Source organism: Echiichthys vipera (genome assembly GCF_963691815.1).
Source record: "Echiichthys vipera genome assembly, chromosome: 17".
Lineage (NCBI taxonomy): Eukaryota > Metazoa > Chordata > Actinopteri > Perciformes > Trachinidae > Echiichthys > Echiichthys vipera.
Window position 1 is genome coordinate 14,966,911 of NC_139842.1, and position 26,505 is coordinate 14,993,415.

The window sequence follows — 26,505 nt, forward strand, 5'->3', positions numbered from 1 at the left end:
TAAATAAGCGTATTGTAGGATGTTTAATACTTCACTCGAAACTCATTGTTTCTTGGACACAGATTATCTCAGACACTCAAAAAAGGTCTTTATCATCAGCTCCTCTTGCATCATTGTAAAACAAAGGTGGACCTTGTAGAACACATTGTGGACTTTGTATTCTCCCTAATGCTGTTTCACTTGCAAATCACAGCCTTAGCAACCACTTTGCAATTGCAATTGATTTTTGCCAAAAGGAGGAGCTATAATTGATTCTTCCAACTTGTTACTTTTCACTGTGATGCTGCTTTCCCTTCCAGGCACATAAATACACCCCACAAAACAAAACACCACTCAATGGTAGGCATGGTTAAATAATCAGGGTTTTCTGCTGCAGAAATTTAAACGTGTTAACCAGTTTACTTTTAATTCACATTTATATTGACGGAAATCTCTTTACTACCCAAATGAGGATTGATCAGATTACTACAGTGCATCCTGTAACACAGTTTTGCAATTTAAGTAGCAGTGAATGAAGTTAAGTCATTGTCCATCATCTAGAGACTGTGATGTTTAGCTACTGCATAGCTGTAATGCATTATAGGAGACTATAACGGAGAAATTGAAGTGGCGGAGTACCTTGCTCTGAGGCTTTAAACCTGATTTTTTTGAAATAATTAAACCTAGCTGTGACTAAAGTATGTTACTGAAAAAAGACAGTTAATTAAGTATCAAGAGCAGATGCCTTGTAATGAAGGGCCAGTTGAAACGAGTCGGTATTTTAATCAGGCCAGCCTGGAGATATGTTAATGTGTGTGTGGAGGTGGACAGGGAGGGTGGTCGGGCAGTGGGGCAGAGGAAGGGGACGGACCCACGGCCAGAGGGTATGGCTCCAGGTCTCACCTTTTGGGCCACCTGGTTGACCCACGGGGAGGTGCAGTTACTCAGGTCAGGTCCCCGCGGGTTCCACATGACCTGCTCCACCAAGCACTGGAACGAAGCGATGCCTAAAGATGAGCACAGGGAGAGGAAAGCGAGGAAGGGGAAGTAATGGAGAGATAACAAGCGTTAGGTGCCTGCAATTAAAGGGGAAAGTGCGGACGAGAGGGATGAGCACAAAAAAAGTGCGATATAATTTTTTTTACCCAAGAAAAACGGAATTAAATGAATTTTAAAAATGCAATACTCGGAGTGTTTCAAGATGAGAAGGAAGAAGGAGGGAAAAGGCGGAGTAAAAATGGGTCAGAAGTGAAGAGGTTCAATAATGGAGTGTACGGTAGTGAGAAAGTAAGGGAAGAGAAAGAGAGGAAGAGGCGGGGGAGGGGGGGGGCTTTCATGCTCTAAAAGGAATGCTTTAAAAAGAGTACATGCGGACGTGCCACATAATATTTACTATGTACGCACAAACACAAACACACACACACACGCACGCGCGCACACACACACACACACACACACACACACACACACACACACACCAAAGACATCAGGTATGATACCTCACTGTCAAATAAAAACACCTGAAGGGAAGCACCTTCCACCAAACCTCATTTCCAGCTAGGTTTTTCTAGTTATGTTGGTTCAGAGAAAGGACACCACACGGGGATAAAACCAGAGAAGGGTCTATATGCTGCTGCTAACACAAATACCAACGTCAAGTAACAAAGACAAAGCAGGGAAAAGAGGAGAGAGACCACAGAGAGAGAAAGAGAGAGAGAACGGAAGAGCAGAGATGACAGAGAGAATGCAGCAATGCTTCATAATTGTAGGAGGATTAGAGCAGATGTGGCGTTGCATTTCATACCCCCTTCTTCTCTCTCCCACTGATTTTTTTCTCCTCTCTCTCCCGCTTTCCTCTATACCCTCCTCCATCGACCACAGATTGGATTTGAGAGCTCTGCCAAGACGCAGCAATTAAGCCAGCTGCTAATTTAATGTTACTGGCGTTCACAGAGAGAACATACAGAAACGTCGAAAGGCACCGGAGAGGGAGACTTTAGAGAGCTTTTTGATTGCTGCATGTTTAGAGGTATAGAAACTAGCATGAAGGGAGGTGAAGCCTGTGTTGTCTCGCCTTTCATTTCATTATTCGTTACTTTCAATCAGCTCTGTTTCTGTGGGAGATGAGCCTTTCATTTGTGGAGGACGGGCTTTCATCTATAAGTCCTCAGGGACTGTGCCGGCTGGTGGGACCGACACAGGGACAGAAGAAGACAACAGTGGAAAAAAACAAGTGTGAGAGCACAAACATACTGATCACTTGGGCACATGCTGAGAGATATATTGCATGCACAAACACTAACATGCATGGAGGACATACTGTGTCAGCAACACTTCAAGATGAAGTGTTTGTTTCATGGAGTGGAACAAAAATGCATAGACACATGGGGATGTCCTCACCTAGAGATCCTTTGGGACATGGGCGGTCTACTGTTTCTCCTCTCTGGGTGGTGGGCCACTGGACACCACGCACCAGCTTGGACTCACAGACATGGGGCTCCAGGCCTTGAGGAGGACGGGGTGGCCGGCGGGTTACAGGCACAGTGGCTGTGATTGGTCGAAGATCCGGCTGCTTGTTGATGGAGCCAATTGGGCGTGAGGTGGGGGCCAGAGGGCGGACGGTAGTGGGGCTGGCACTGGAGGTGAAGGGCCTGGCTGGAAGAGTGGTGGTCACTTGGGTGGTTGTCAGAGGGCCTGAGGTACCCCCAAAGCAATACAAAGAGAATGGAAGACAGAGTTAGAGGCTACAAATGAGACTCAGAGTGAGTGAGAGACATTTAGAGAGTTATAAAAGGGTGAAAGAGATTTGTTAGAGAGCAGCAGAAGCTGACAGCAAGCCATAAAAAGAGATTGAGAGAGTGAAGGACACGTGAATTTAAGATGTCTCTCAGAAGTTGAGTTCAAAAGTTAGCCTGACAATAATTGGGGTGACAAATACTTTTTTGAGCTCCTCAAAGCCTGTTCTCCAGAGAGATAAGAGAAGCAGGGGAGGAGATGGAGAGGACGCATCATCACAAGACAGGGAGAGGTAAATAATTGATCAAATGTATCAGAGAAGTCACCATCACTAACAACCAAACCTAATGCGAAGATAAAAGCAACACATCACAACTACAAAATCCTAAATGATCAAACGCAGAGGCAGCGCGCACACTGGGAGGGCCACCGCCCATGTGTCTCTGCCTCTGCTCTCTCCGGGCCTAATTCAGGCTTTAAAGGCCTTTATGCGGCTCAGATTTACAATACATCCAACCACCTTTTCATACTGATGAACTGCCAAAATGCAGTGTGGTGTTCTCATTCCATCCTCCCCCTTATCATTTCAGAATGCCTTTTTCATTATCTATGAGACAGAGAACTTGATATGAAGTGCTACAGCAGTCATACCTGAGAGGCTGCTCTTTACTTAACTATAACTGAGGATGGAAATACAGTGATTTGATATCTGAGGCACTCAAATGTCAGATAAGAAATAGTCAAAAACACATTAATTTGAAGTCTCCCCTGATCAGGCAAAAAGCATCATTTTGTAAAAGGAAGAACAATGTAAAAGGTTCTTTGGCATAATTTCATTTTCTGCAAATATGAAATGATAAAAGAAATGCAGTCATTGCAAGTGCATAATATATCTTATCGTCATTCTGTAACCAAGATAATGTTAGCTGTAATTTATACCCCCAAAGTTTCTACTCATCTACTCTACTTTTCATTCTAGTCAGATGTTACTTTTCATTTAAACCAGCCTCACGCCAAATGATTTTTCGAGCAATTTCACTCTGGCAGACAAATTTCCAGTGTCAGAACAATCTCATGAGAGTTTTTCTAGAGTTATGGCACGCTCCTGTGATCTTTATTGTTTGGTGTAAGGTGGTTATAAAACTCAGTCCCAGTTTAATCAGTGTATTTCTTGTTTTAAAGTTCTGATAAAATCAAACATGTTTAACATTACTGTAAGTTTTTTATTCTTCAACCAATATGTGCATTCTCTTCAGCACCAAACAAGCAGCAAACTGGTTGGACAGTAAAGACTGTGGGGACTCTGGGGAGAAGCAAAACATGAACAAGTCTCGGTTCTCTTTTCTCTGCCACTAAAAAGGTGCGAAACTAGCCAATGGGTGCTGGTAGCGAGCTGTGACGAAGTTGCTATGCAAATACAATCTATCTTCATGGATTACACTGATTCTAATGATTATTCTCATCAAATAGATGAGAACACTGTCAACATATGACGTCTTTTATCTTGCGTTTCAAGACTTGTGTTTTTTGTGGACACCTAGGAAATGCTAGTATGTCATTTCTTAAAGGGCATTTGGTGCAAAATGTCAGATATGTGGATAGTAATGTACGGTTGGCATATGTATCATACTGTCCAATAGTAATTCTCAATTTAATACCTTATTACAAACTGACACATCTCACGAATAATTGGGGGAAACATTTGGATAATTTTTTTGTGAATTTTCTGTTAGTTTTCCACCAATTTAAAAGTGCAAAACGTCGTAAAATTATAGACTTAAATCAAAAATTACTCTACGCACACTGTGTTGGGATCTCTCCTTACCTGTGGTGGGGTCAGGTGGTCCAAACTCCAGCGGGTAGCGCAGCACATTATAATTGTTCCAGACATAAAGCTGGTTGTCTCGAGGGTTGTAGTCCACAGAGGAAATATACTGATAGGGGTTGGGGAAAGCGATGTTAACAGGCTCCTCGCGGGCTCGGTTCGTATTATAGGCATACATCACCAGGTCGCCGCCTGCTTCGCTATCATCGTCCTGGTAGACAGACCGCACTGCATAAAGCACACCACACGCCATGAAGGCGTTGGATGCCACCCTCTTGTCGAAGCTGGTCTCCCAGGTGCCTTCAAAGCGCAGGGTGTAAGGGTTTACCTATGGGCAAAGAAATGCATAAACAATCACACTCGAAAGGAATTTTACTTACTCAGATTCTCAGTTTTAGTGATCATAAAAATAAAAGTAAAATGTCTTCGGAACGATGTGTGCAGTTTTATGTATCATTAAACTTTGAAAATTATTTGATGTAACATTCCTCATATTACTCATGTTTGCATGAGCAACCATGCAGCACAAATGGTACTTCTGTACAATAATGTAAAGATTTATAAGCACTTGTAAAAGCATTTAAAAAGCAATTAAACCTTAAGTTTGTGATTTTTTATTTGCCTTAACGCAAAGCTGCTTCTGCTCAATATACCAAACGGTATGCCGAAATTTGTGCGGCACTCTGGGTAACATAATAAAACTCCCCAGAACCCAAACAACTCCTTGATGATGAAAGTGATCGCTTTGTTATTTATTACTCGGTTGCTCCATTATTCAACACTCTCATAGCTCATACAGGGTTTGATATTTTAGATGGATAGTTTAACTTATCCAGTTAGAAAAACAATTTCCTGGTTAGGTCAAAGATAGTGATAATAAATGGGACCCATCTATAGGAACAACACATTAATTCAAACTCTGTTTGTGTGGAATCTTGCTGGCTTATTGCAGTTTTGTTTGTTAAGAAACAAAATGGTATTAAAGTATGAATGTTCCAAAGATCACAGTGATGGATAATGTTTTTAGCTTGTCAAGCAACAGGACAAAGTAATAAGACTCTGCAGATGACAAACAGTATATGTTCCAAACAGTATGCACAGAAGATGGTTCTAAACTATTGATTTAGATTATATTGTAAGTCATTAAATCATACAATGTTTAAAGCAAGAAAAAAAGTGGTTGTGGTGCACCAACAGAACAAACCCAAGGGAAGATTAGTTTGTGGATTAGATGGGATTTAAAATGGAATCTTTTGCAGGTAATGTTTATGTGACTCTTTTTCCTAGCTAACAACATCTCATTGAGTGCTCCTGTGTAATCTCAATAGTAAGTCATTTATGTGTGACATATGACCTTTCATCTGTCTAGTCAGATGAGATTTTGATATAATCTACCCCTGCATTTTATATCCCACATCTCATCCCGTGCAGTGCTGGTCTCCCACCTGGCTGACCACCAGTCGTCCATTGTTGGCCTCAGTGGCGTAGATCACCCAGAGGCCATTCTCATCCACAGCCAGGTCAATGTCGGATTTCCCTCCCCAGCGGTAGGGCGAAGTGTCATGGTAGTTGGCGTTTGTGATGATGGCCTCGCCGCTCTTGATGCGCGTCCGTAGGTCATACTTGACAATGTTTCGTGTGCGTTCTTTGTTGTAAAATACTGCACCATCATACACCACAAACCCAGTGCCATCAACTCTGTTGGGCAACCTGTTGAAAGAGAATTCAGGAAAACAAGTCAATTCATCCACTCTGCATGACTCAATCCTACAAGATGGCCTCACTGTGAGACACCACAGTGAGACTGTTATGCTATCACCATCCATATCCACATCAAAAGCTAATAAATCAATATAGCAACAGATGTTATTTGATCATCCAGGACAGTGGGATGCGCCCTCACTTGTAGGTGGTGGTGGCTCGGTTCTGTTTGAAGTCTTCCCAGGAGGCATACTCATACAGCATGTCGGTGCGATAGGGGGTCCAGGGCATGACGTAGAGGCGGTCTCCAGACTGCAGCGGGTCCTTACACCACGCCCCTGCTTGGTGCTCCGCCTCCTGCAAAGAGCTGGCCGCCTGAACCCGCAGCAGTGTCCCCGGACACACAAAGACTGGTGCAGGAGGAGGAGGTGTGTTGGAGCAGAGGAAGGGGAAAAAAGGAAGAGACAAAATTAAAACAAAGCATTGTAATAATGAAAGCTATCATGGAGATGACATGACAGGGGAGGGAGAGAGGAAATGGGAAAAGGCCAAAGACCATGGAATAAAGCACAGGAGAGAGACATGGAAGAGACGGAAGAAAGATGTGAGTAGATAAAAGAAAGTTGAGAATTGAAAAGGAGACCAAGTATATGAACAGAATTTGGGGGGTGGGGGGTGATGTGAGGTACAATATCAGATTTAAAATATAAATGAAGGAACATATAAAAGCTAATTTGTAGAACATCAGCATTGTGGTGGGAAAGCGTCTGGATATGATAAATGGGAGGTTTCTGGCTGCTGCCATGCCTTAGATGTAGCCTCTAATCTAATTTATCTTGGCCTACTTTTTATTTGATTGTGCATTTTTTATTTCAAAGGCCCCTGCTTCTCTGCTCTGCTACTGGGTGGTAAAACAGTAATTGAGCAGCTTGTTTTATTAGGACTCAAATTTGGCTCTCAGTCAAGAGTAATGCCTCAAAGAAACAATCATTCTGGGGTAAAAGTGCTAGGTTGGCCAAGCCTCCCCTTCCTCTGCAAGTGAAACACACGTAACCATACGCATACCGCACGTACAAATACCGATACGAACAACAGTCCCTATTCCAAACAGACATGGATGCACACACAAAAATACATGGGAACCCTTGCACACAACTCATATACCAAACAAGCACACACACACACACACACACACACACACAGGATGTCTACTTTAGGCAGGTGGAGATCATCTACAGGGGACTGGTGTAAATTGGCTGGCTGACATGGTGTGTCCCTGCCTGACAGAGAGTGCGCCCTGGGACCACTGGGTATGTCAGGTGATCTATGAGGAAAGCTGCTGGCATCCTCGCCACTCTGACATCACAGGGGCACCGCTGAGAGAGTGAAAGAGAGAGAGTTGGAGGCACTACAGAATAAAACAGCTGAGGAGTCCCCACGTCTCTTCTGCCAGCTTATTTATGTGGCTCTCTGGCTTGGGGTTGCTGCAGAACCAGACACCTGCTGGTCACCTCATGATTGAACGCATCTCTGAACTAATTGGACACTGCAGGGGCATTTGGACACACGACATACAGCACACACAAATGCACAGGTTAAACACACACACATGGATACCATTCCAATACACACCAGCGTAGCACAACACACGCACACACACACACACACACACACACACACACACACACACACACACACACACACACACACACACACACACACAAACACACGCACGCACGCACGCACGCACACACACACACACACACACACACACACACACACACACACACACACACACACACTCACACAAACACACACACACACCCACACACACACACACACACACACACACTGACTGTTAGAGTGATGGATCAGTGTAGGCTCAAACTGTCTTGAATATTGCATGGAGTCTAGAGCAGGAGGAGAATCATAATGGAGAGGTGGAGGAGCTTCAGGCTTTTGGAAATCCAGCGTTCTCTTTTCGCTGTTGATAGTGGCTGGTGATCTGTAGTGCTGGGCCACTTAGGAATTATCCTGTTCTGAGGGGTCCAACAGGGATTGAGAATGGCAGCCAAACAGGGATCTAATCAAGCTCAGGCATAAACAAACACTCTGAATACAAACTCTTCATAGGGAAGAGACTTGTCCTGCTCCATTGTCGAACCAAAATTCTCCCTCTAAAGCAGGGATGCCTGAGGTGTTGGCTTTGCAAATATAACCGTGGGTGACTATAATATGCAAAATAATGTTAAGAGCAATGTTTAAATCTGGTACTTTCAGACAGCTGAAGAATCATTTATAGACTAGCATCTATGCTAACACACCCTTAAACCAAAATAAAATGGCATTTTTATCAATCCAGACACAGCATGAGTTCACTGCAAATAAACAGAAGCTGTGCTCTAAAGCATTTCAAATAAAGGCCGTAAAGGCTGAAGTTTTTTATCGGAGAAGAGAGCTATAGAGTTGGGGGAAAAAACAACAGCTAAAAGTGGAACAGTGCCTCAAAAGTACCAATGCTACTGTAAATAAACAGCATGCAAAAACAAATGCAGAGACTCTGCATGTAGGTGACCAATAAACAAAGCCAGGAACACTCTGCCTCAAGGTAGAATAAAGGACAAAGAAGCACAGAACCCTCTAATCATCACAAAAGGGATGAAGAAAAGTAAGTACTGTAAGTATGGAAATGCTAGTACTGTATCCAAACTTATTAGTTTCCACCACATAGCGAAGGGTAGATAAGCTTCCATGTGTCAGAGTGACATTGGACTGAAGACTGACTTATGGCTAATGGGAGTGGCTGGAATTTATCATGAAGAGGGTCACTGTGCTTTACTTAAAGACAAAACAATTTTTTAAAACAGCATAAAAACAAAACACAAAAAAACACAGTTAAAAGCAGATGCAAAGAAGAGCAAAAAAGTTAAATAGAAGAAAATAGATAAAGTTTAAAGTTATTAAAAAGAGCTCAGCTATAAGCACACGAAAAGAGAAATGTTTTTAACCTGGATTTAAAAGGGCTCACAATTGGGGCTGATTTCAAATCAGCTGGTAGTTTGTAACCGCTAAATGCTGCTTCACCATGTCTAGTTTGAACTCTGTGCTCCACCATCTGACTTGAGTCAGTAGATCTCAGAGCTCTACTGGGTTTATACTCTACTCTCATGTCATTCATGTATTCTGGAGCAAAACCATTCAGTGATTTGTAAACCAGTAGCAGAACTTCTATTCTATCTATTCTGCAGCTGACTGGGAACCAATGTAAGGACTTAAGAATTGGGGTGATGTGATCTGATTTCTGTTTGATACTTTTTTTGGAGAGTCCTGTCGAAAAGCCGTTACAGTAGTCGAGTCTATTGGCGATGACGACATGAATCAGCTTCTCCTGATCAGTTTGGGACATAAAACCCTACATTCTGTATATGTTCTTAAGTTGATAAAAGGCTGATTTGGTGACTGATTTGATATGGCTGTTGAAGTAATGTAATGATTCATGACTGGCTATAATATACAGGTAAGATGCACTACAGTCTATGACTTCAAAAAAGTTGTAGTTGTCTGCAATATAATTTACTGTCACTACATTGTGTCCGTCACAGTGTTTCTCCAAAAAAAATACTATATGATTCTGTTCATTATTGCACCTAACCTTCCAGCCCTGTCCTAAATTGGTAGCAGCCTGTACTCTATTGGACTCATCATAACAATAACACTACGTTGCAGCTTGAACTAACAGTATGTCATCCTCCACCTCCCTCCCACATGCTCTCTCTTCCCTCCACTCCTATACAAACCCTGCCGGCTGCCGATCAGCGAGCCTCGTTTTTTTCTAATGAACGGGCCGTTGGGTTGGCCCAGTGTCAAAGGGGCTCATCAGCAGCCTCCAGGCTGTACACACAGGCCATGAACACACACACACACACACACACACACACACGCACACACACACACACACACAGATACACACACACACATACATTCGCACACTCAGGCAAAACTGAAACAGTGGCCACGCTTCACACCATGCAAGCCCTGCCTAGGGGGCTTCATTAACTCTGACCTGCGCTCCCCAGGCTTCCCGGCTGCTTTCCTGTTTACCAGCTCTTTCTGCCGCTCCTTCACTCTGCCTACCTCTCTCTCCATGACTGTGAAGGCAATCGTAGCAGCAGGTAGGCGGAGAAGCCAAACCCTAACAGTAGAGTGTATAGTGCAAATGGCTATTAGGACTACAGTATGAATGATTAAGCATTATAGTAGGAATTAGGCGTAAATCTCGAGATTAGGCATTATCCTAGTCTGGCTAGAGCAGGTTAGCTAGAGCCATCTGGGATTATGTGAGATAGTTAGATTAATAGATTAATTCCTGTTTTGGTGCGAATGGAAATCTTGCAGTCATGATAATGCCAGTGAAGTCACCAGACAGCACAGACACAACACTTTACTCTGCAAACTAGCCAGATGGCGCATGAAACTTACCTTATCAGGGATTAAAACCCAGGCTGTAGCTATCATACTCTAGCATGCCAATTACTGCCACACATGCAGGGGAATACTGCTGTAATAATTGACTATTTATCTCTATAATGCCTTTTCCAGGCACGGGTCAGCTGTTATTTGTCAATATGAGGAAGCAGTATAAAATGAATAAAGTGCCAGTACTTTCCTGAAAATGACAGCAAATATCTCCCATTAGCATCTTGCAGCAATTTGTGATCGACTTGTACTGCAATTAAAAGTGAGTGCTGACAGCTTCAGGCTAAATTTAGACTCTTCATTTTTGTTGTCTTTTGCAAGCCATGGTGTTTTTATGTTTGATGTGACAGCATCATGGTGATGGTTAATGTACGACTTTGATGATCTAAACACCCCCTGCCAATAGCTGGCAGCTGTTTCTAAAGTAGCGTCCTCGTGGTTGTTTGTGATCTTGGAAGTTTTTCTTTTGCATCAGGGATCTGAGGGCTCTGCTGGCCCGAGCCTTTGCCCAGTCCACAGTCATGGCCTGCTCACAGGACTGACTGCTGAGAGCATGCTGCTCTAATTGAATCCTACACCTGTTACTGGCAGGTGCAGCACACAAGCAGCAGGGGGCAGAATGGAGCATGGCGTGGCACTCTGTGTCCATGCTGGACAGTTAATGCATGGACTTTAAGGGTTAGTGTGTGCATGAGCGTGCAGCCGATCGCCTGATGATATGTTGATGTGCATTCATCAGCCCATTAGTGTGTCTAAGTGTGTCTTACTGTGTATGTGTGTGGGAGCATGCATGTGCGTAGTTCAGAGAGACAGAGAGGCAGAGAGATAGAGAGAGAGAGAGAGAGTGAGAGAGAGGGAGAGAGAGAGAGATAGATAGAGAGAGAGAGAGAGAGAGAGAGAGAGAGAGAGAGTGAGAGAGAGAGAGAGAGAGAGAGAGAGAGAGAGAGAGAGAGGAAAGCGTGAAGAAGGAATTGAGCGTGTTCTGTGTGTGAAAACAAGAAGAGAGAGAGGAGTGGAGTAAGAGAGAGTAAATAGGTTATTTCCTGTGAAATGAGAATTAGGAGTGAGTTAATCTGTTGAGGAGTGACATTAAGTGACAGAGAGAAGCGAGAAATAGGTAATGAGACAGGAGGGGTTCCCATTGTGTTTCTGCTTCCTTTTAGACTATAAGGTGGTCAATTCATGGGAATAAAAACATGATACAGTACAAACAGCCGTGCAATTGTATACACACACAGACATACATCCTTAGGACAAACAAACTCACACAATGCACGCATGTATACACTGTCCACACAGTGGAAGAGGCAGGTGTTAAACTGGCACCTTTATCAACGCAAACATTCACCCCAGAGAATACCCTTCACTGAGACCAAAAGCTGGCAGCAGCTAGAGATAGTGTCCATTGAAAGCAAAGTCTTATCTGCCTCAGAGTGAAGCTGACACTTAGTGACAGGAAAGTTGGTCAGGACATGACTGCAGATACAGTAGACGACAGGGGGGCATATGATATGCTGCCCAAGGCTTGAGCTGTGAGGTAGCTTGCAGCTGTAACGTTAGCCTAGCATGCTGCAGCGCCCTGCATGCTCCTACTCTAAATCAAGCCTCCCAATGGTGCCATCTCTCCATAAAGGTCCTGAAACCAGGCACTGTGATTTATATTCATGACCACCTGCCTCACTCCCTCACCTCTCTGTTCTTTGGCTCTAACAATGCAATGACTTCTGCGGGTACAGTCACTCCCCACACTCTTCCCTATCTCCCTGTGCCACTGAATAAGGTGTCTGAGCTGTGTCGGTCACATGACTGTGCTTGTGTGTGGTGGGTCATTCCTAATGAGGCGATGCTGCCTGACTCATCGTCTCTATAGCGACCACTCTCCCTCTTGTTCACCATTTGCAGCCATTCTTGTGTTTCCTGTCACACGATGCAGTGGTCTCTCACTCATTCTCTCTGTTAGGCTGTTTTTGTGACTGACTGTCCTTGTATGTCCCCCCTTCATTTAAATACAAGGTTTCTCACAGAGATCTAACACTGCTTTCTTCTCTTGCCTCTTTCCTTTCAGAAGCAAACATATTGGAGTTGAGAAAAATATTTTGGACGGTAGTTTGGTCCTGTCAGCAGTGATAAAGGAAAATGATGTGGTTAATGTACTCTGCTAGACTGTCAACGAAAAGGGTGAGAAAAGGGATGGAGGGATTGACGGGAAGAAGGAGCGGCGGCTGACGCCGACATAGTCTTAAAATAGCCTGACAGTAGGTTGGTTGACAGAGTATACGACATTCATTGGAGGATCTCCTGCATGTGACATCATCACCACACGGTGCACGTCATCCCAATCCAAATCTGTCAATCAGCTGATCAATAAGTGAGGATTAATTTGACAGCACGGACAAGACAAGTCTGGAATGTTAATTCAGCCATAAACAGAGAAAGGAAGTGTTTAGCAGCAGTGGAGGGATGGATTAGGGGAAAGGGCAGGAGTGCAGACAGAGGAAATGGGTATTCATCTTAGTGTTAGTGGGAGGAAGAGTAGTAAAAGAAAAATAACCAGTTTGGTGAGACGGAAGAAGGAGGAGAAGGAGGATGGTTTTGTACCTTGCTATTCCACCACAAGCAGGTAGAGTGAGCTAAAATGGCTGCTTGCGGTGGGAGAAAAATGTGAGACAATGATCCATGTTAATGAAAAGCCATGGACATGACGACAGACAAAGGGGGGGTTCATAAACCAGTTTAATGGCATCCTCTACAGGAGATAATTCCTCCAACATATGGATCCAGCCATGGGGCCAGACAGGGAAATGGCTGAGGCAGAGACATATGTGAGTAGGGGGGGTTCAGAGAGAGTTGAGGAGGGTAAGAGAACCAGAGAGAGGGAGTTAGGGCTCATTGGGACTCATTGGCTACTACTCTCACAGTGACCTTGGGTATGGGTCAGGTCTGTCTCTCCTCTTTAAGAAGCTAGTGATTGAGGTGCATGGTCATGCTGATTGGGGCTCTTTTGTAGTGCTTGTGGCTGTATCAGAGAGGCCATTACAAGAAGCTGGAGCACTCCCTAAAGGGGATACACCTTCCTCCTCCATCCCCTTGCCTCCCCCTCCAGAGCCTCATTGAACACAACTAGAGGGGATTGACTGATGGTGGGAAGGTATGGGGGGGGGGGGGGGGGGTTCACAGTGCATGTGCAATAAAGAGAATAGAGACGTGGCAGTGACAAACTGTAGAAAGAGAGGAAGAGGAGAGGTCGAAGAGGAGAGGTCGAAGAGGAGAGGTCGAAGAGGAGCGTAAGAGATGCTGAAAAGGGCCTGCAGCTGCTTGTGATGGCCAGATGCGATCTGAGAGATAAACCAATCAAAGAAAGGTGAGAGAGAGAGAGAAGAGAGCAGGAGAAAGGGAGGATGAGAAACACAACGGAAGAAAACAAGGGGACAGTGAGAGAAAAGGAGATGAATGGAAGTGTGATTAATTGAAAAAGGAAGAGAGACAGAATGAGCGGAGGACATGGAAGCACCTGGAAATGGGATACTGTAAAAATGATACGGAGAGGAACTTTGCCCAGTTACTGTGTTATCTTAAAGCAATGTTTTTGCAACAACAAACTTTGAATCTGTCCTGAGAAACCAAAAAAAGAGGGGAAGAGATACAGAAGAATGGAGAGAAGGAATCGCTGAGTAATGTAAAGACAGAGAGGATTTTTTTTCTTAGATTGGATGAGCTGAAAGATACTTGAGAGATGGAATGAGACATGTGAATTGTCAGATGTATGTGAGACAGTTTGGGAACGTGATGGAAAAAGGAGAGATTTGCCATCCATGAGATGGTATGAATGTATGTTGTCTGTAAATTTAGGCTGGGATGTGCTACTTTGTGGAAAGGAATGAAGTTAATCTCTCGTTTATCTCTCATAGATACATGATTGACCTCCCATGATGCCTTTTTTGTGTGTCTGTGCAAGTGAGTGTGTGTGCGTGCGTGCAGGTCAGGCTGGTGTCATCAGAACCAAGGAGGAAATCTAGAAGGATTTTAGAGTTTTGGTTATAGTTCAAGGAGAGATAGAAAGAAAAGGGCAAAGGAGGCGATTAGAGATTGAGAAAGAAAAGGGAGGGATATCAACATCAAACATGACCACTACACAAGGTGCTGGGTTAGGAGGGGATATGGGGGGAGGAGGGGAGACAAGGGAGGAGGAGAAGGGAGGGAGGGGCGAGCTGTGGTTGTTATGTTCATTGTGGTTTTTACCTTTTTGATCCACTTCTATTCAAGCATCGGAAAAAGGAGAAAGAAGGAGATAGAAAGATAAAAGAGAAAGACAGTAAGGAAGAGAGAGAGAGAGAGGGAGAGTGAAGAGAACGAAAGAAAAACAGGTGCAGGAAAAAAGAGAAAATTGAGATTAAATAAAACGCTGTCCTTTCTCTCTCTCTCTCTCTCTTTTTTTTTTAAAGCAAGTTATCTGTCTGTGTTATGGTTGGCTACTCAGAGAAAGGATGGCTCAAATGGAAAATGAGGAGGGGAAAATGGCCTGACCTGGGTTTAAATCCATTTCCATTTCATTTCAGCTTTATCAATAATCCCCCAACAACACAATCCTCCCCCAACCACACACTCTCGACCCCACCTCCACCCCTCTTATTGCTTCTTCCCTCCCACTTTTCCTTATGCCCCAAAGTGCAGCTCCAGGAACCTGTTGGAGAGAGGAACCAAGGCAGAACATCTGTGTGCTGTGAGTCCTCTTCAGCTGTGGAAGTAGACAAAGAAGGAGAAAGGTTGAGAAAGAGATGGGGGGATGGTAGATGAAAAGGTGGCGATGAGGATGTCTCTATTTGTGGCTAGTTGTCTTCAGAAGGATCATTGAATCCCTCTCTCCTCCTCTCCCTCAAAGTATAGTCTGTGTTGATATTAGAGCGGTCCCTTGATCTAAAGAAAGCGGTGCTTTTGGCTTTGCTCAATTTACAGAGTCAGGATGCTTGCTATAGAAGCCAGCGTAAACACTCAACCCATCGACCGTCCAATCAATGGGGAGCTGCCGACTTGCCTGGCCAAGGCTGGCTCATCAAAGAAAAAGAGAACAAACAACAGGGGAAAGGGAGGGCTTGACAGAGTGGAACGCCTTAGAAACACAGAGAGAAACCAAGAGACACGGTCGGGGGTGGGGTTTGGTGAGGGGAGACAAAAAAATAGGGTAGAGACAAAAGAGAGACGAGAGAAATGTCTACAGTGGGTTCATCACACACAAATCAATAGGTTGGTGTGTTGAGTCACACCAAGCTCCCCAGCCTGACTCCCTCCACATCCATGACACTGTTTGGCACCTGCTTATGTCGCCTCATCCGTGGAGGTCCAGCTGGGCACTCTAGGAGAAGTTTGCAAGGATCTCAGGTCCGACTTTCAAATTACACACTGGCACGCGCCTTTCGAGTGTGTTTGTTTGGTGTGTGCGGGGATTGTCAAATCTCTCGGGAAAAGACGTGTCAAAAGGCACGCGGCTAGTGGATCCCTGTTGCGGGTGTGATTGTCGTGTATGTGTCAAGGGAAGTCTGATGTCTCCCGAGGAGCCCTGTGAAACTGTCACGACACCTAGCAGCGTTGCCCATAAAGAAAGAAAAAAGGTGAAAGAGAGAGAGAGATCTAAAGAGACAAATAACGGTCAAAATAAAAAGGAAAAAAGGGAGCGTTAGCAGCAGTAACCTGATCTGTGGGGCTGGGGGTGGAGGTTGTGGGGGGGCTCACATCTTGGCAGCAATACAGCAGAGGCAGCATCAGTATCAGCAGCCACACTGATCATTTATCATCTTATGCCAAGATCAAACTGGACAAACAACCTCCATGAAAACCTGGGGAATGGAAGCCATTTTCAGCCTAGAGGGGTAAACATGGAAACGCTTTGAATGTGAGTCCTGTGAAGCCAGGGCAGGGGGCAAGAAAGCATTACATCCCCGCCACCAACTGCGAGTGCAATCATTAGCTCCAAGGTTAGGGTAGGGAGAGAACACCCAGAGCTTTCATCCTTACAGTAACAACTGCAATGGGGGGTTGGAGGTGCAGGGGGACACCACAATTCAGCAGAGCTCGAACATATGGAGTTTTTTTTTTTAGAGGCATCTACCCACAGCAGACCTTGTCTACCTCATGCAAGTGTGTCCTAAAAACATGGTGCTTTAAATGTTATAAATGGACCGCTGAGTATGTTGTGTGTGATGCACATCAGGGACATGTAGAGAGAGAGAGAGAGAGAGAGAAGAAAGAAAACATCTTCAGTGCTGCAGAAAGGGAGAAGAAGAATAGGGTGGCGGACTTCACTTCTTCCGCTCTTGGTTTTCCTGAAAAATAGACACTAAGCACAGACACATAAAAACATCATCACACATATACCTAAGGACAAAAACACACACACACAAACACAGAGAAAAGAGACAGAAACTCATCAAACTGTCCTCACAGTGAGCAGGAGTTTAGTTTAAGGCCACCTTGGTTGTTTGTCTGATTCATTCAGCATTTCTCTTTCAGAGCCCTTTTGAGAAATAAGGCACTGCCCTCTCTCCCTTTAATCACTCTGCTCAGCGCTCTCTACAACCCTATCAATTACTCCTATACTAATGAGTATAGCTAAAAAGACACTCAAATACACACACACACACATTATTGTACTGCAGGACGACAAAGCCTCCTCTGTCTCCTTCACAGTGCTGAGAGATAGTGTGTTCCCTCCAGCTTCCTCCCTGCCTTCTCCTCCTTCTCTCACTTTTTTCACCACAAAGAGTCATCCATTTCCACCGCCTGAGAAAAACCTCCTGCTTCTCATTCGCCGAACATTCACGAGCCCCACGTCTAATGGTGCCCCGATACGTATTAATAGAATTTCATTTTCAGCCACATGAAAGTGTTTCCTTTTCTTCCCCTGAAAACTTGTCATATTACAATGCCATTATCCCTTCTCCTGACAAACTCATCCCAACAAGTCAACTATCATTTCCAGCGGATTTGTGTCCAAAAAGTGATGTCTTGTAATGAATAGACAGCACTGAATACATTTGCGAGGAAGAATCAATTTCATGAAGTGAAACAGTGAGTGAGTCAAAACACATGAATGTAAAAGCGGAGAATATAGAGTTACCTAAGAAGCTGTGCAGAATCTCGACTGTACAGCCTGAGTAGGCACTTTTAAAAGCAGTTCTTCAGCTACCTGTGCTGTGCATATCAACAAGATAAATCACAGCTGATGAAGCAGCAGAGGCACAACCCTAAGTCTAATAGCTCTGGCATGGCTAGCATGGATGGACCGAACTGAGAGCATTAAGAGTCAATAATGATGTAGTGCTGTGTCCTGGAAGAGCAGGAGGAGGGGGGACAGGTAGAGTTCTCTCACAGAGTAGATTTACTTTGACTCAGTGTACAGCTGTGCTAAGACTGCAGTGTAGGGTTTCCACTGCAGTAAATACATACTGCAGCTGTGTGCATATATCTGTGATGTCTTAATGGAATCCAGCAGTCTACAGCAGGCTGTGACAGTGCAAAATGAGAGTTCTGTGGAGCCATTTTTTCTTGCTCTGTTCTGGTGGCCAAAAACAATGCTATGTGGCTGGGGGTGGGCAAGCAAGAGGCTTTTTGGCTCGATGAGATATGATTTGACATGTTGGCGGATGTTGGATTTTATCAAGGCGATTCTCATGCGCGGCAACAAACACACATGTTCCGGACCCTTGTTTGAGCTCGGTGTGTGAGTGTGTCAGCTCAGCTCTGGCTGTCACCTCGCTGTTTCAGGTGACTGGTAACATGGCGCCTGTGTGACACGCACAAAGAGGACCCTGTCAGATGCTAACAACAATGTGGCAGCACACCATATCAGCTGCTATGACACACAACCTTAACATATCTCTCTATTGTTCACCTTTTTGCAGAGACAACCGATGAAAAACATGCGTAAGCCCTGGGTGATGCCAGAGTGCCTTGCGTTCCCAGCCAGATGTGAACGATAGGGCATTACCAGAGCGATTAGCAGCAGCAAATTCAATTAATCTTGACAAATCTCTGCTGAGGCAGAACTGAAGAGAGCGACGCGCCCCTCTCCTGGTAATTAAAAGTGGCCGAATTGAGTGGCGCGTGGTGCGACGGTGACTAGGTTTTGGGATGAACAGTTCCAGCTCTGAGTCTGAATGTGTCAGGTCATATTTACTTTGTCAAATGAGAATAAATATGTAGAGCAGATTGCAGTATCAGTACCATTTCTGTGTGGATGTGTGAGTGAGTGTAGCGGGCTCGGGTTTGTACAGCACAGGAGAGTGGCAGAGGACAAGGGTAATTGGCTCTTCTTAGTCACCTCAGACAAGCAGGACTTCATCATAGAGGGATCAGCTTCCAATTCTCTAATCCGCGCCATACTTCAGACACAATCAACAAACTTTTTTCCCAAACACAGGGGGGAAAAATGCAAGTCAGCAGCTATTTAATCATCCCTTTGATTACCTCGCACAGAGAGAGAGCACAAGCTCCCTTTTGCAGTCAGAGGAGAAAAACACAAGGTTAGAATGCATGAGCAGAAGAAGGCAGGTACAACTAAGCAATGCTACCTTGACCCTCTATGGACAGAACAATACAGGACACCAAGCTACAGCATAGAACTTCCAGAGGACTAAAACAAAGTCACGCGCTTTTAGAGGGTCAGTCTGACTGCAGCTAACCTCGACTGAAAGACAGGTGAACAGAGGGCAGAAGAGACTTGATAAGAACACTTGTTGCCACTTGGAAGACAGTGAAGGAAAGAGAATAATCCCCAATGGCAAGAAATTCAGCTAACTTCTTATCTGTGAGTGTGGCTGCAACATGACTCAAGCCTCTCAAAAAAGGTAAACTGAGGGCACAAAAGCACAGAGCAGAGGAAGAGGCTAGGAATGAAAGAGGTGCTTGGAAGTCCCTGAGTTTCTCTGAGCCTCTCCATCAGAGCTGGATGGTTGGACATTTGAATGTTTGTCCTACCTGTAAAAGAAAAAAATGACAGAGACAGCAGCAGAAGAGACTCAACAGAATGATAAGATACTTCGGCAGATCGTTGGACAGAGAGTAAAAATAGAAGAATGACAGAAATGGTTTGATGGATGAAGATTAAGATGTAGATGGGAGGTCAAAGAGAGCCAAGCAGAATACAGGAAGAGAGGAGTAAAGAGGCATGACATTAGCGAAAGGAGAATGAGTGAGAGACCTCAGAGATGAGAAGGAAGAACAAGAAGAGGAATAGAGCAAAGAAGTTTAGCTGCTTGGCAACGTCTAAAAAACCAGTGGATCGCCACAATCTTCTGTGCCTGAGGAAAAAGCAGAGAGAATCACCCTATATGCCCACCATGGCCCTACACCCCAAGAAGACACATGTCTTCCAGTTCCCCACCACCCCAACACCCTCAATCTGGCTGTCAAGTCTAGCTTAACAGCCTTTCGAAATATGATTTCCGGGCCCAAGCCTTGTATTTCTACAACGCAGCAGTTTTGTGTTTCCGTTGTTTGAACAGATCTGAGATAAAAAAGAACAACAACATAATTGTCGTTTTACCGCTTTCCTAACCATAAAAAATTTGTGTCTCACATGAGAAAGAAGTTAGCATAAATGTACACAGATTCTTCCGTTGTTGTTTGTTTTGTTCGACGAAGAGTTTGGACCCGGTTATCGTATTTTGAAAGGGTGTTACGTCAGACTTAGCAGCCCCATTGCCCTTCCACCCATTCCTGCACCCCAATTCTGCTTCTGCCCAGTGGAGGGGAGCGTCACAGCCCCTTCCCTCCAGCCAGGTGTTCCTGCACATCGAGGGGATCAATGCTGAGAGTAATAATACATGAGAGGGAGGAGGGGAGACTGAGCGGAGATTTTCACATGAACGAGGATCAACACAACACCATATAATCCTTTCTGTGTCTGCTCCTTTGGCTGTGTGAGTGTGCTCTTGTTTGTGTGTGCATGCTTGCTTGCTCAGGGGAGGAAGAGTCAGAGGGAGAGAGAAAGAGATCAACTGTGTGTTCCCCTTTCGAGAGTGTGAGGTAGACTTGTGTGTGTGCGTGCAGACGTGTGTGTGTCACACCTGCCACGGAGCTTTGAGCAGCAGCGTGAGGAAGTCAGCCATTGCCATGGGGACATTAAAATGTGTGGCGCTGCAGGTCATGTGGTCTTAAATAAGCCCTTTGCTGTTTGTTTTAACATTCCTGGTGTTAGGTGTAGCACACACACAACCCCCTGCCTCTGTTTACTTCCAGTCTCACTGCACCCAATTTTAATTCTTATTGGAAATCAGAGGGACAGCAAAGGTGTTTGGCACCTGATAAAAGCAGTTGCATGCCCCTGGGTCAATCAGTGTGTGGGGCGGTATGTGTTACACTGCCATGATCGCCAATACGGGCTGATCCCTTGCAGTGGGTGTGTGTGAAGTGCTTTTCGGACCCTATGTTTCCTTCCCACATGTGAAAATCCCTCTCAGCTACTGTTGCATTGCTCTTTCGATCAAGAAAAAAGGTTCAGCGCTCTGTGTGAGCGTGTGTGCATGTGTGACTGTGCACTGTAGGTGTATGCGAGAGAAAGAAAAGAGAGACTGAGAGACGTAGAGAGAGAGAGGAAAAGCAGGTGAAGATGACTGTCTTGTTTTGCTTGTGGTGAAAAAAGCCAAGTGTGCACTTGAAAATGTGAGAATGTCATTTGTCGGTCGGTTTTTGGGGGTTGAAAAGGGTGTAGGAGGTTCAGGTGGGGGGGTAAAGGGAGGGGTGGTGAATGGGGTGAGGGGGTTGGGGAGGTGGGAGAGGATGACAGGATCTCAGTACTCACTGTAGGGGACACACTCGTACTGGATCTCCAAGTACTTGTAGGTCCCAGGGCAGGGGTCTGGGAACACATCCGACCCCGCTACCACCACACACTGGGTGCGGTTATTACACCTGCGAGAGGAGACAGGCAGGGGAAGGAAAGGAGAAAAGAGAGAGGAAGTAAGTGATAAAAAAAATTACATGTGCCATTGTAAGAAAGACAAAGAGGAGTGGGTACAAAAAAAACATCTTCAGGCTCTGAAAGATGGAGAGAACAGTAGGGAAGGGAGTAATTTCACACTAGACTAGATCATGTGACAGCTGCACCCGAGGGGAGGTGGGAAACAGAGGGGGAGGGAGGGCCGGGAAAGGGAGTGGGATGAAGGATAGGGAGAAGTAGGGAGGGAGAGAGAGGCAGAGAGAGGGCGAGTGACGTAAGAGGCTCCTCTCCTGGGGGATTTTGAGTGGGAGCAATTAGAGGTGAGAGAAGAAGGAAGGACGAGAGGGGCTAAGGCAAATACTCTACGCCAAATGCACAAGGAAAACATACATATGCACATAATACCTTTCGAAACCATACTGCCACATGCCTTCTCATGTTTGTACACCCAGAGAAACAGACAAACACACAGCAGAAAAGATACACACGTACTCACTCATTCTTATCACATAATCCTTCTCTATTCAGCTTTTAGCATTTCTCCCCTTTGCTGTCACTTACTCCCTTCATATCTCAAATCTCTGCTGAACTCACTCTATCATCCAATCATTTCTAACAGCCTCTCTCCTTCCTTTACCCCCCCCCCCCCCCCACACACACACACACACACACACACCCCAATTCTCTCCTCACTGCTCTCTCCCCAAGCTAGCACCCTGTGCCTCCGTTACAAGCGTGATGGATTGCTGGAAGAGGTCTTCCATTGATCTGAGCTCAGAGGAAGCAGATGCTGGGCACAAATACAGAGAGCAGCTGTATGAAGCCCTACAAACACTCAAACCAACATGCATGCACGCGCAACTAAACACACTGCCATACACATGCGTGTTTCTCCAGACGCAATAGTGTTCTGCGCAGTACAAGGATGCTAGAGAGTTCAGTATTTCCCACAAGATATCAACACCTCAGGAGGAAAAGCAAGAAATTCTGGAGGAATTATGTTGTGAAATAGTATCTTGCTTCCTTGGCCAATAACAGGGTCTGGCTCAGTACAAACATACACACAAGATCCAAACAGATCAATAGTTACCTCTGTGACATTATCTTGAAGGCGTCGGGCAGGTAGCACTGCACATTCTCCATTTGAAATGGGTCTGCATCACAGATCTTGTCATCTGTGCGGCCGTAGTTCGCAGTCTCTATCATGATGACATCACTTCCAGGGCAGCGCAGCTCGATCGGGTAGCCTTCGCACGCCAGCTCCCGACGCATCAAGCCGAAGGGCATCATTGACCTGCTCAGAGCTGGAGTGGAAAGAGGGAGAGAGGCAAAGTTATTGATAATTCAATGAACCTTAATACTTTTAGGAGGTACTTTATTATTCGACCACATTGTAAATATGATGTGTAGTATTTGACAAGAGCAGGCGGAATGGAAGTGGTTCCTATTGTCCTTGTGTAAAACACAAATTAGCTATTATCGACTCGCCTTCACTGAGCAGTAATGCTTCAGTACTGTTGATGCACAGCCTAGCAATCCAGTTTTCACACTGGAACATCACAGATCACATATTGGCATGAGGAATTTGCAGCCCTACCAGCTTTTCTAAAAAGATATTGCACAACTTGTGAAACAATATGTGAGGGTCTTAAATGTTACCAAACTCTTTCACACAGCCAGGCAGCAGCTAATCACACACATCCATGTCACCACAGAATTGTGTGTCCTTGCGTTTCTACCTACGTCATGCTAGAACAAGCAAAAAAAAGAGAATTAGTGTCCGTGTACACCTTCACCTCTGGTGTGTACACCATTTGCACACTCACTGCTGTTCATAAGCTGTCTGAAAGGCATGTCAATGCACCGCTGTGGCCAGCAGCGAGGCTCTGTGTGGAGAAGGGTGGGCAGGGACAGCGGAGTACTCAGGGTTAATCGCTGAGCCAGGCTGAGAGGCATGAAAGAGGGCTGCAAAGAGGTGCTGAGAGGGACACTTGTTGTCTCTCCAGCTCTCTCCTTAACTGCATACCTATCCAACTTCTCCTGTGTTCAGCCTTGCACACACAAAAAAAAAATAACAAAATGGCTGCCAGCTTCCTTTACAGCACAGGTTGAGGCAGGGGCACTGAAACAGAATAGAAGTAGAGACAGAGTGAGTGATCTGGCAGTGAAGGCAACTGCAGCGTTGAAGGACAGCCAGTATTTCTCTGTGCTGAGAATCATGCCAGCAACTGTGAGAGCTGCTGTCCGTGGTCCTGAACTGAAAAAAACACTTTTGGGAAAATTACATCCAAAGTGATGGAGCTGCATCAGAGGTGCGGAGCTGTCCACTGTCCTGAAGGAGGAGAGGGCTTTGACTGAGCTCTCCTTCGGAGAGCATGACACTATTAGGCTGATGGTGGGCATACTGTCAAAACTTAACAGAATAAGGCTTGCTCCACTTAAGCAGGCTGGAATTTAGATTTTTTTTGTAAACTAAGGCTCTCACTGCACAGCATTTCCTCGTGCCAGAATGGCTCAGCAGCAGATGAGGGCACTGAGTCAGCCCCTCTCTCCCAGTCCCGTTGGTGCTGAAACTCACAGAGCAGGGCTGTTTTCTGTTACTGACACTGAGCTAGCACTGCTTAGGTTTCAGCCGCTGTCCATTCAGGAGAAGTGCCCATCTGGGTCAATGTCAATGTCAGTCATCCCCGACATGCTCTGCAGTGGTGCGCTACATGATTCACTGCCATCGGACTTGCTCATATTTCTAAATGCCACCAATTTATGCAGCAGGGACTTGAGTTCAGTTGTGTAACTAACGCCATTAAGGCTGAATGACTAGTACAGACAGACTTCAAATCTTTTATGCCTCGCCAGCAATCAGTGCCAGTGCCAAATCACAAAGGCCTAGATGCAAAAGTACATACTAATTAAAGCACACAGAGATGCAAACAGCTGGCGAGGCCAGACAAATCCACACAGAAATGCAAAAACCCACACAAGCAAATTAGCACATACACAGACATACAGGGCAGATAAGTGTCCACAGTCAGGCATGCACATAGTTACATGCATGTATGCATGCACACACATAGTCCTGTTGTCGCAGTGGGATTGCAATGCATAGTGTCAGTGTGTGGCCTTGTTCTCTTAACTACCCTGTGGTGTAAGTACACAGTGGCGTACAGCTGGCCAGCAATTAGAACGACACAGTGAGCCAAGAGGAGTGTAAAACTGAAGGGGGCCACCAGGAGTGATCACGTTCAATCCACTTAGCCTCTATCAGAGGGGGCAGACCACATGATAAACATACTTTACATACCAAAAAGGCTTTATATGGGAACTATTTCTGGCTATTCAGGGCTATCTATTGCCATGCTACTGAGCACTAATACAAATACAGTGTTAGGGCTCAGCTCTTGGGCAAAACAGCCAAAGGAGTTGGTTCATTTAATTTTCTGGCTGTTGGTTGAATTAGAACAAGGCTGCTTCAACAGTACAGAATAAGTACAGATCATTTCTGCAATTGATAATGGGCCATTTCATCTCTGGTAGTTATGCTGATCAGCTTGTGTTTGTGCTGATAATTTCAGCTTGTTACCATGACTGTTGTGTCTGGCATCTCGCTTGTAGCTTGCTGACTAGATAGTGACATGCCAAGTGTTTGTTTAGTCAAACTGAGCTTACTCTTATCAAGACATATGTTTCTGTGACTGCTTCTTTGCAGCTACTCTAAGAGAAACAAAGTGAAACCTAAGTGAAACGAAACGAAGACAAAGCTAAAATGCCACCAAAGAAAGCCCGTAATACAGTTGGGGAAGAGACCGAGGGGATCGGAAAATCTCTCAACTTAATGTCGGATGAGCTGAGCAAAGCAGCTAAACAACAAGTGGCATGTGTTTTTAGAGCTCAAACTAATTATAATGAGCCTATTAAATCACAAGGATGTAAACGTTTAAATAAATGAAGAGAATTTCATCAGTCCAACTTTACACGGATTGTGATGTATGAACCTAATTCTTATTTTCTCAGGTATTTCTTTTCCTGGCCCAGCTGTTACAGTATAAATTTAGCCATAAATTGAGCACAGACATTATTAAGCCAGTGCACTTCAATGGTGGCAGCAACCATGATAACTAGCCTATTTCTGGCACCACTGCAACTCTCTGCCTCTGTCATATTGTATCATATTTCACACCTACATATTTCACACCTACGCAGCCACTGTTTGACAAGTTCCAGGTTTAAGGTGGAATTCACCGTGTAAATACAGCAGGGTGCACCTTACATACCGATTTATGGGGAGATTTTTGAATGGCATATTCACAAACACGTGTGGGACTTAACTTCAGGGATTCAATATGTGTCTGAGAGAGAGTGTGTGTGTGTGAGTGTGTATGGTTGTGTATCAGCCAGATGGCCTGAGGCCTAGCTGGAGCTGTGGCTGGCTCTGAACTGCACTGAGATGAGATGAGCAGAGGATAAGCTTGGACTGGCCATGGGCTACGATTGTCCTTCACTCCGCAGGAATCCATTAAGGTTTCAGGGTCTCTTCAGCCAACACAGGCGCATACGCACACACACACACCTTAGTCGTGCCTGTCAGACTGATAATAGCTGGATGACATAGTGTCTTTCTCAGCAGCAGCCATATGTATAGGTGGATCTAATCCCCTTACTGTGAGACTATGACTCATCTCCTGTGGTATATAAAACTGTGTTAATATATGTCATCTGCGAGAAATTGTTACCAATTGTCCCACATACTGATAATGATATGAGCAAATTCGATAATTACACAAGCTGATGTGCGTAGATGTGGCAGTGTGCAAGTCACAGCAATTTCTCTCTCACACACACACACACACACGGTGAC

At 44.9% G+C, this 26,505-nt stretch overlaps 1 protein-coding gene across 1 annotated transcript in view; it reads right to left on the reverse strand.

Annotated features, from left to right (window-relative positions):
- Window positions 1–26,505, reverse strand: part of adgrl1a (adhesion G protein-coupled receptor L1a) — a gene marked incomplete at both ends in the record, with an annotated part of 46,521 nt that overhangs the window by 10,758 nt on the left and 9,258 nt on the right. Inside the window, 8 exon segments of the mRNA XM_083931263.1 lie at window positions 883–986; window positions 2,380–2,673; window positions 4,541–4,868; window positions 5,986–6,250; window positions 6,444–6,651; window positions 14,957–14,971; window positions 21,513–21,622; window positions 22,741–22,954. Coding sequence (XP_083787389.1) covers window positions 883–986; window positions 2,380–2,673; window positions 4,541–4,868; window positions 5,986–6,250; window positions 6,444–6,651; window positions 14,957–14,971; window positions 21,513–21,622; window positions 22,741–22,954 — 1,538 coding nt within the window.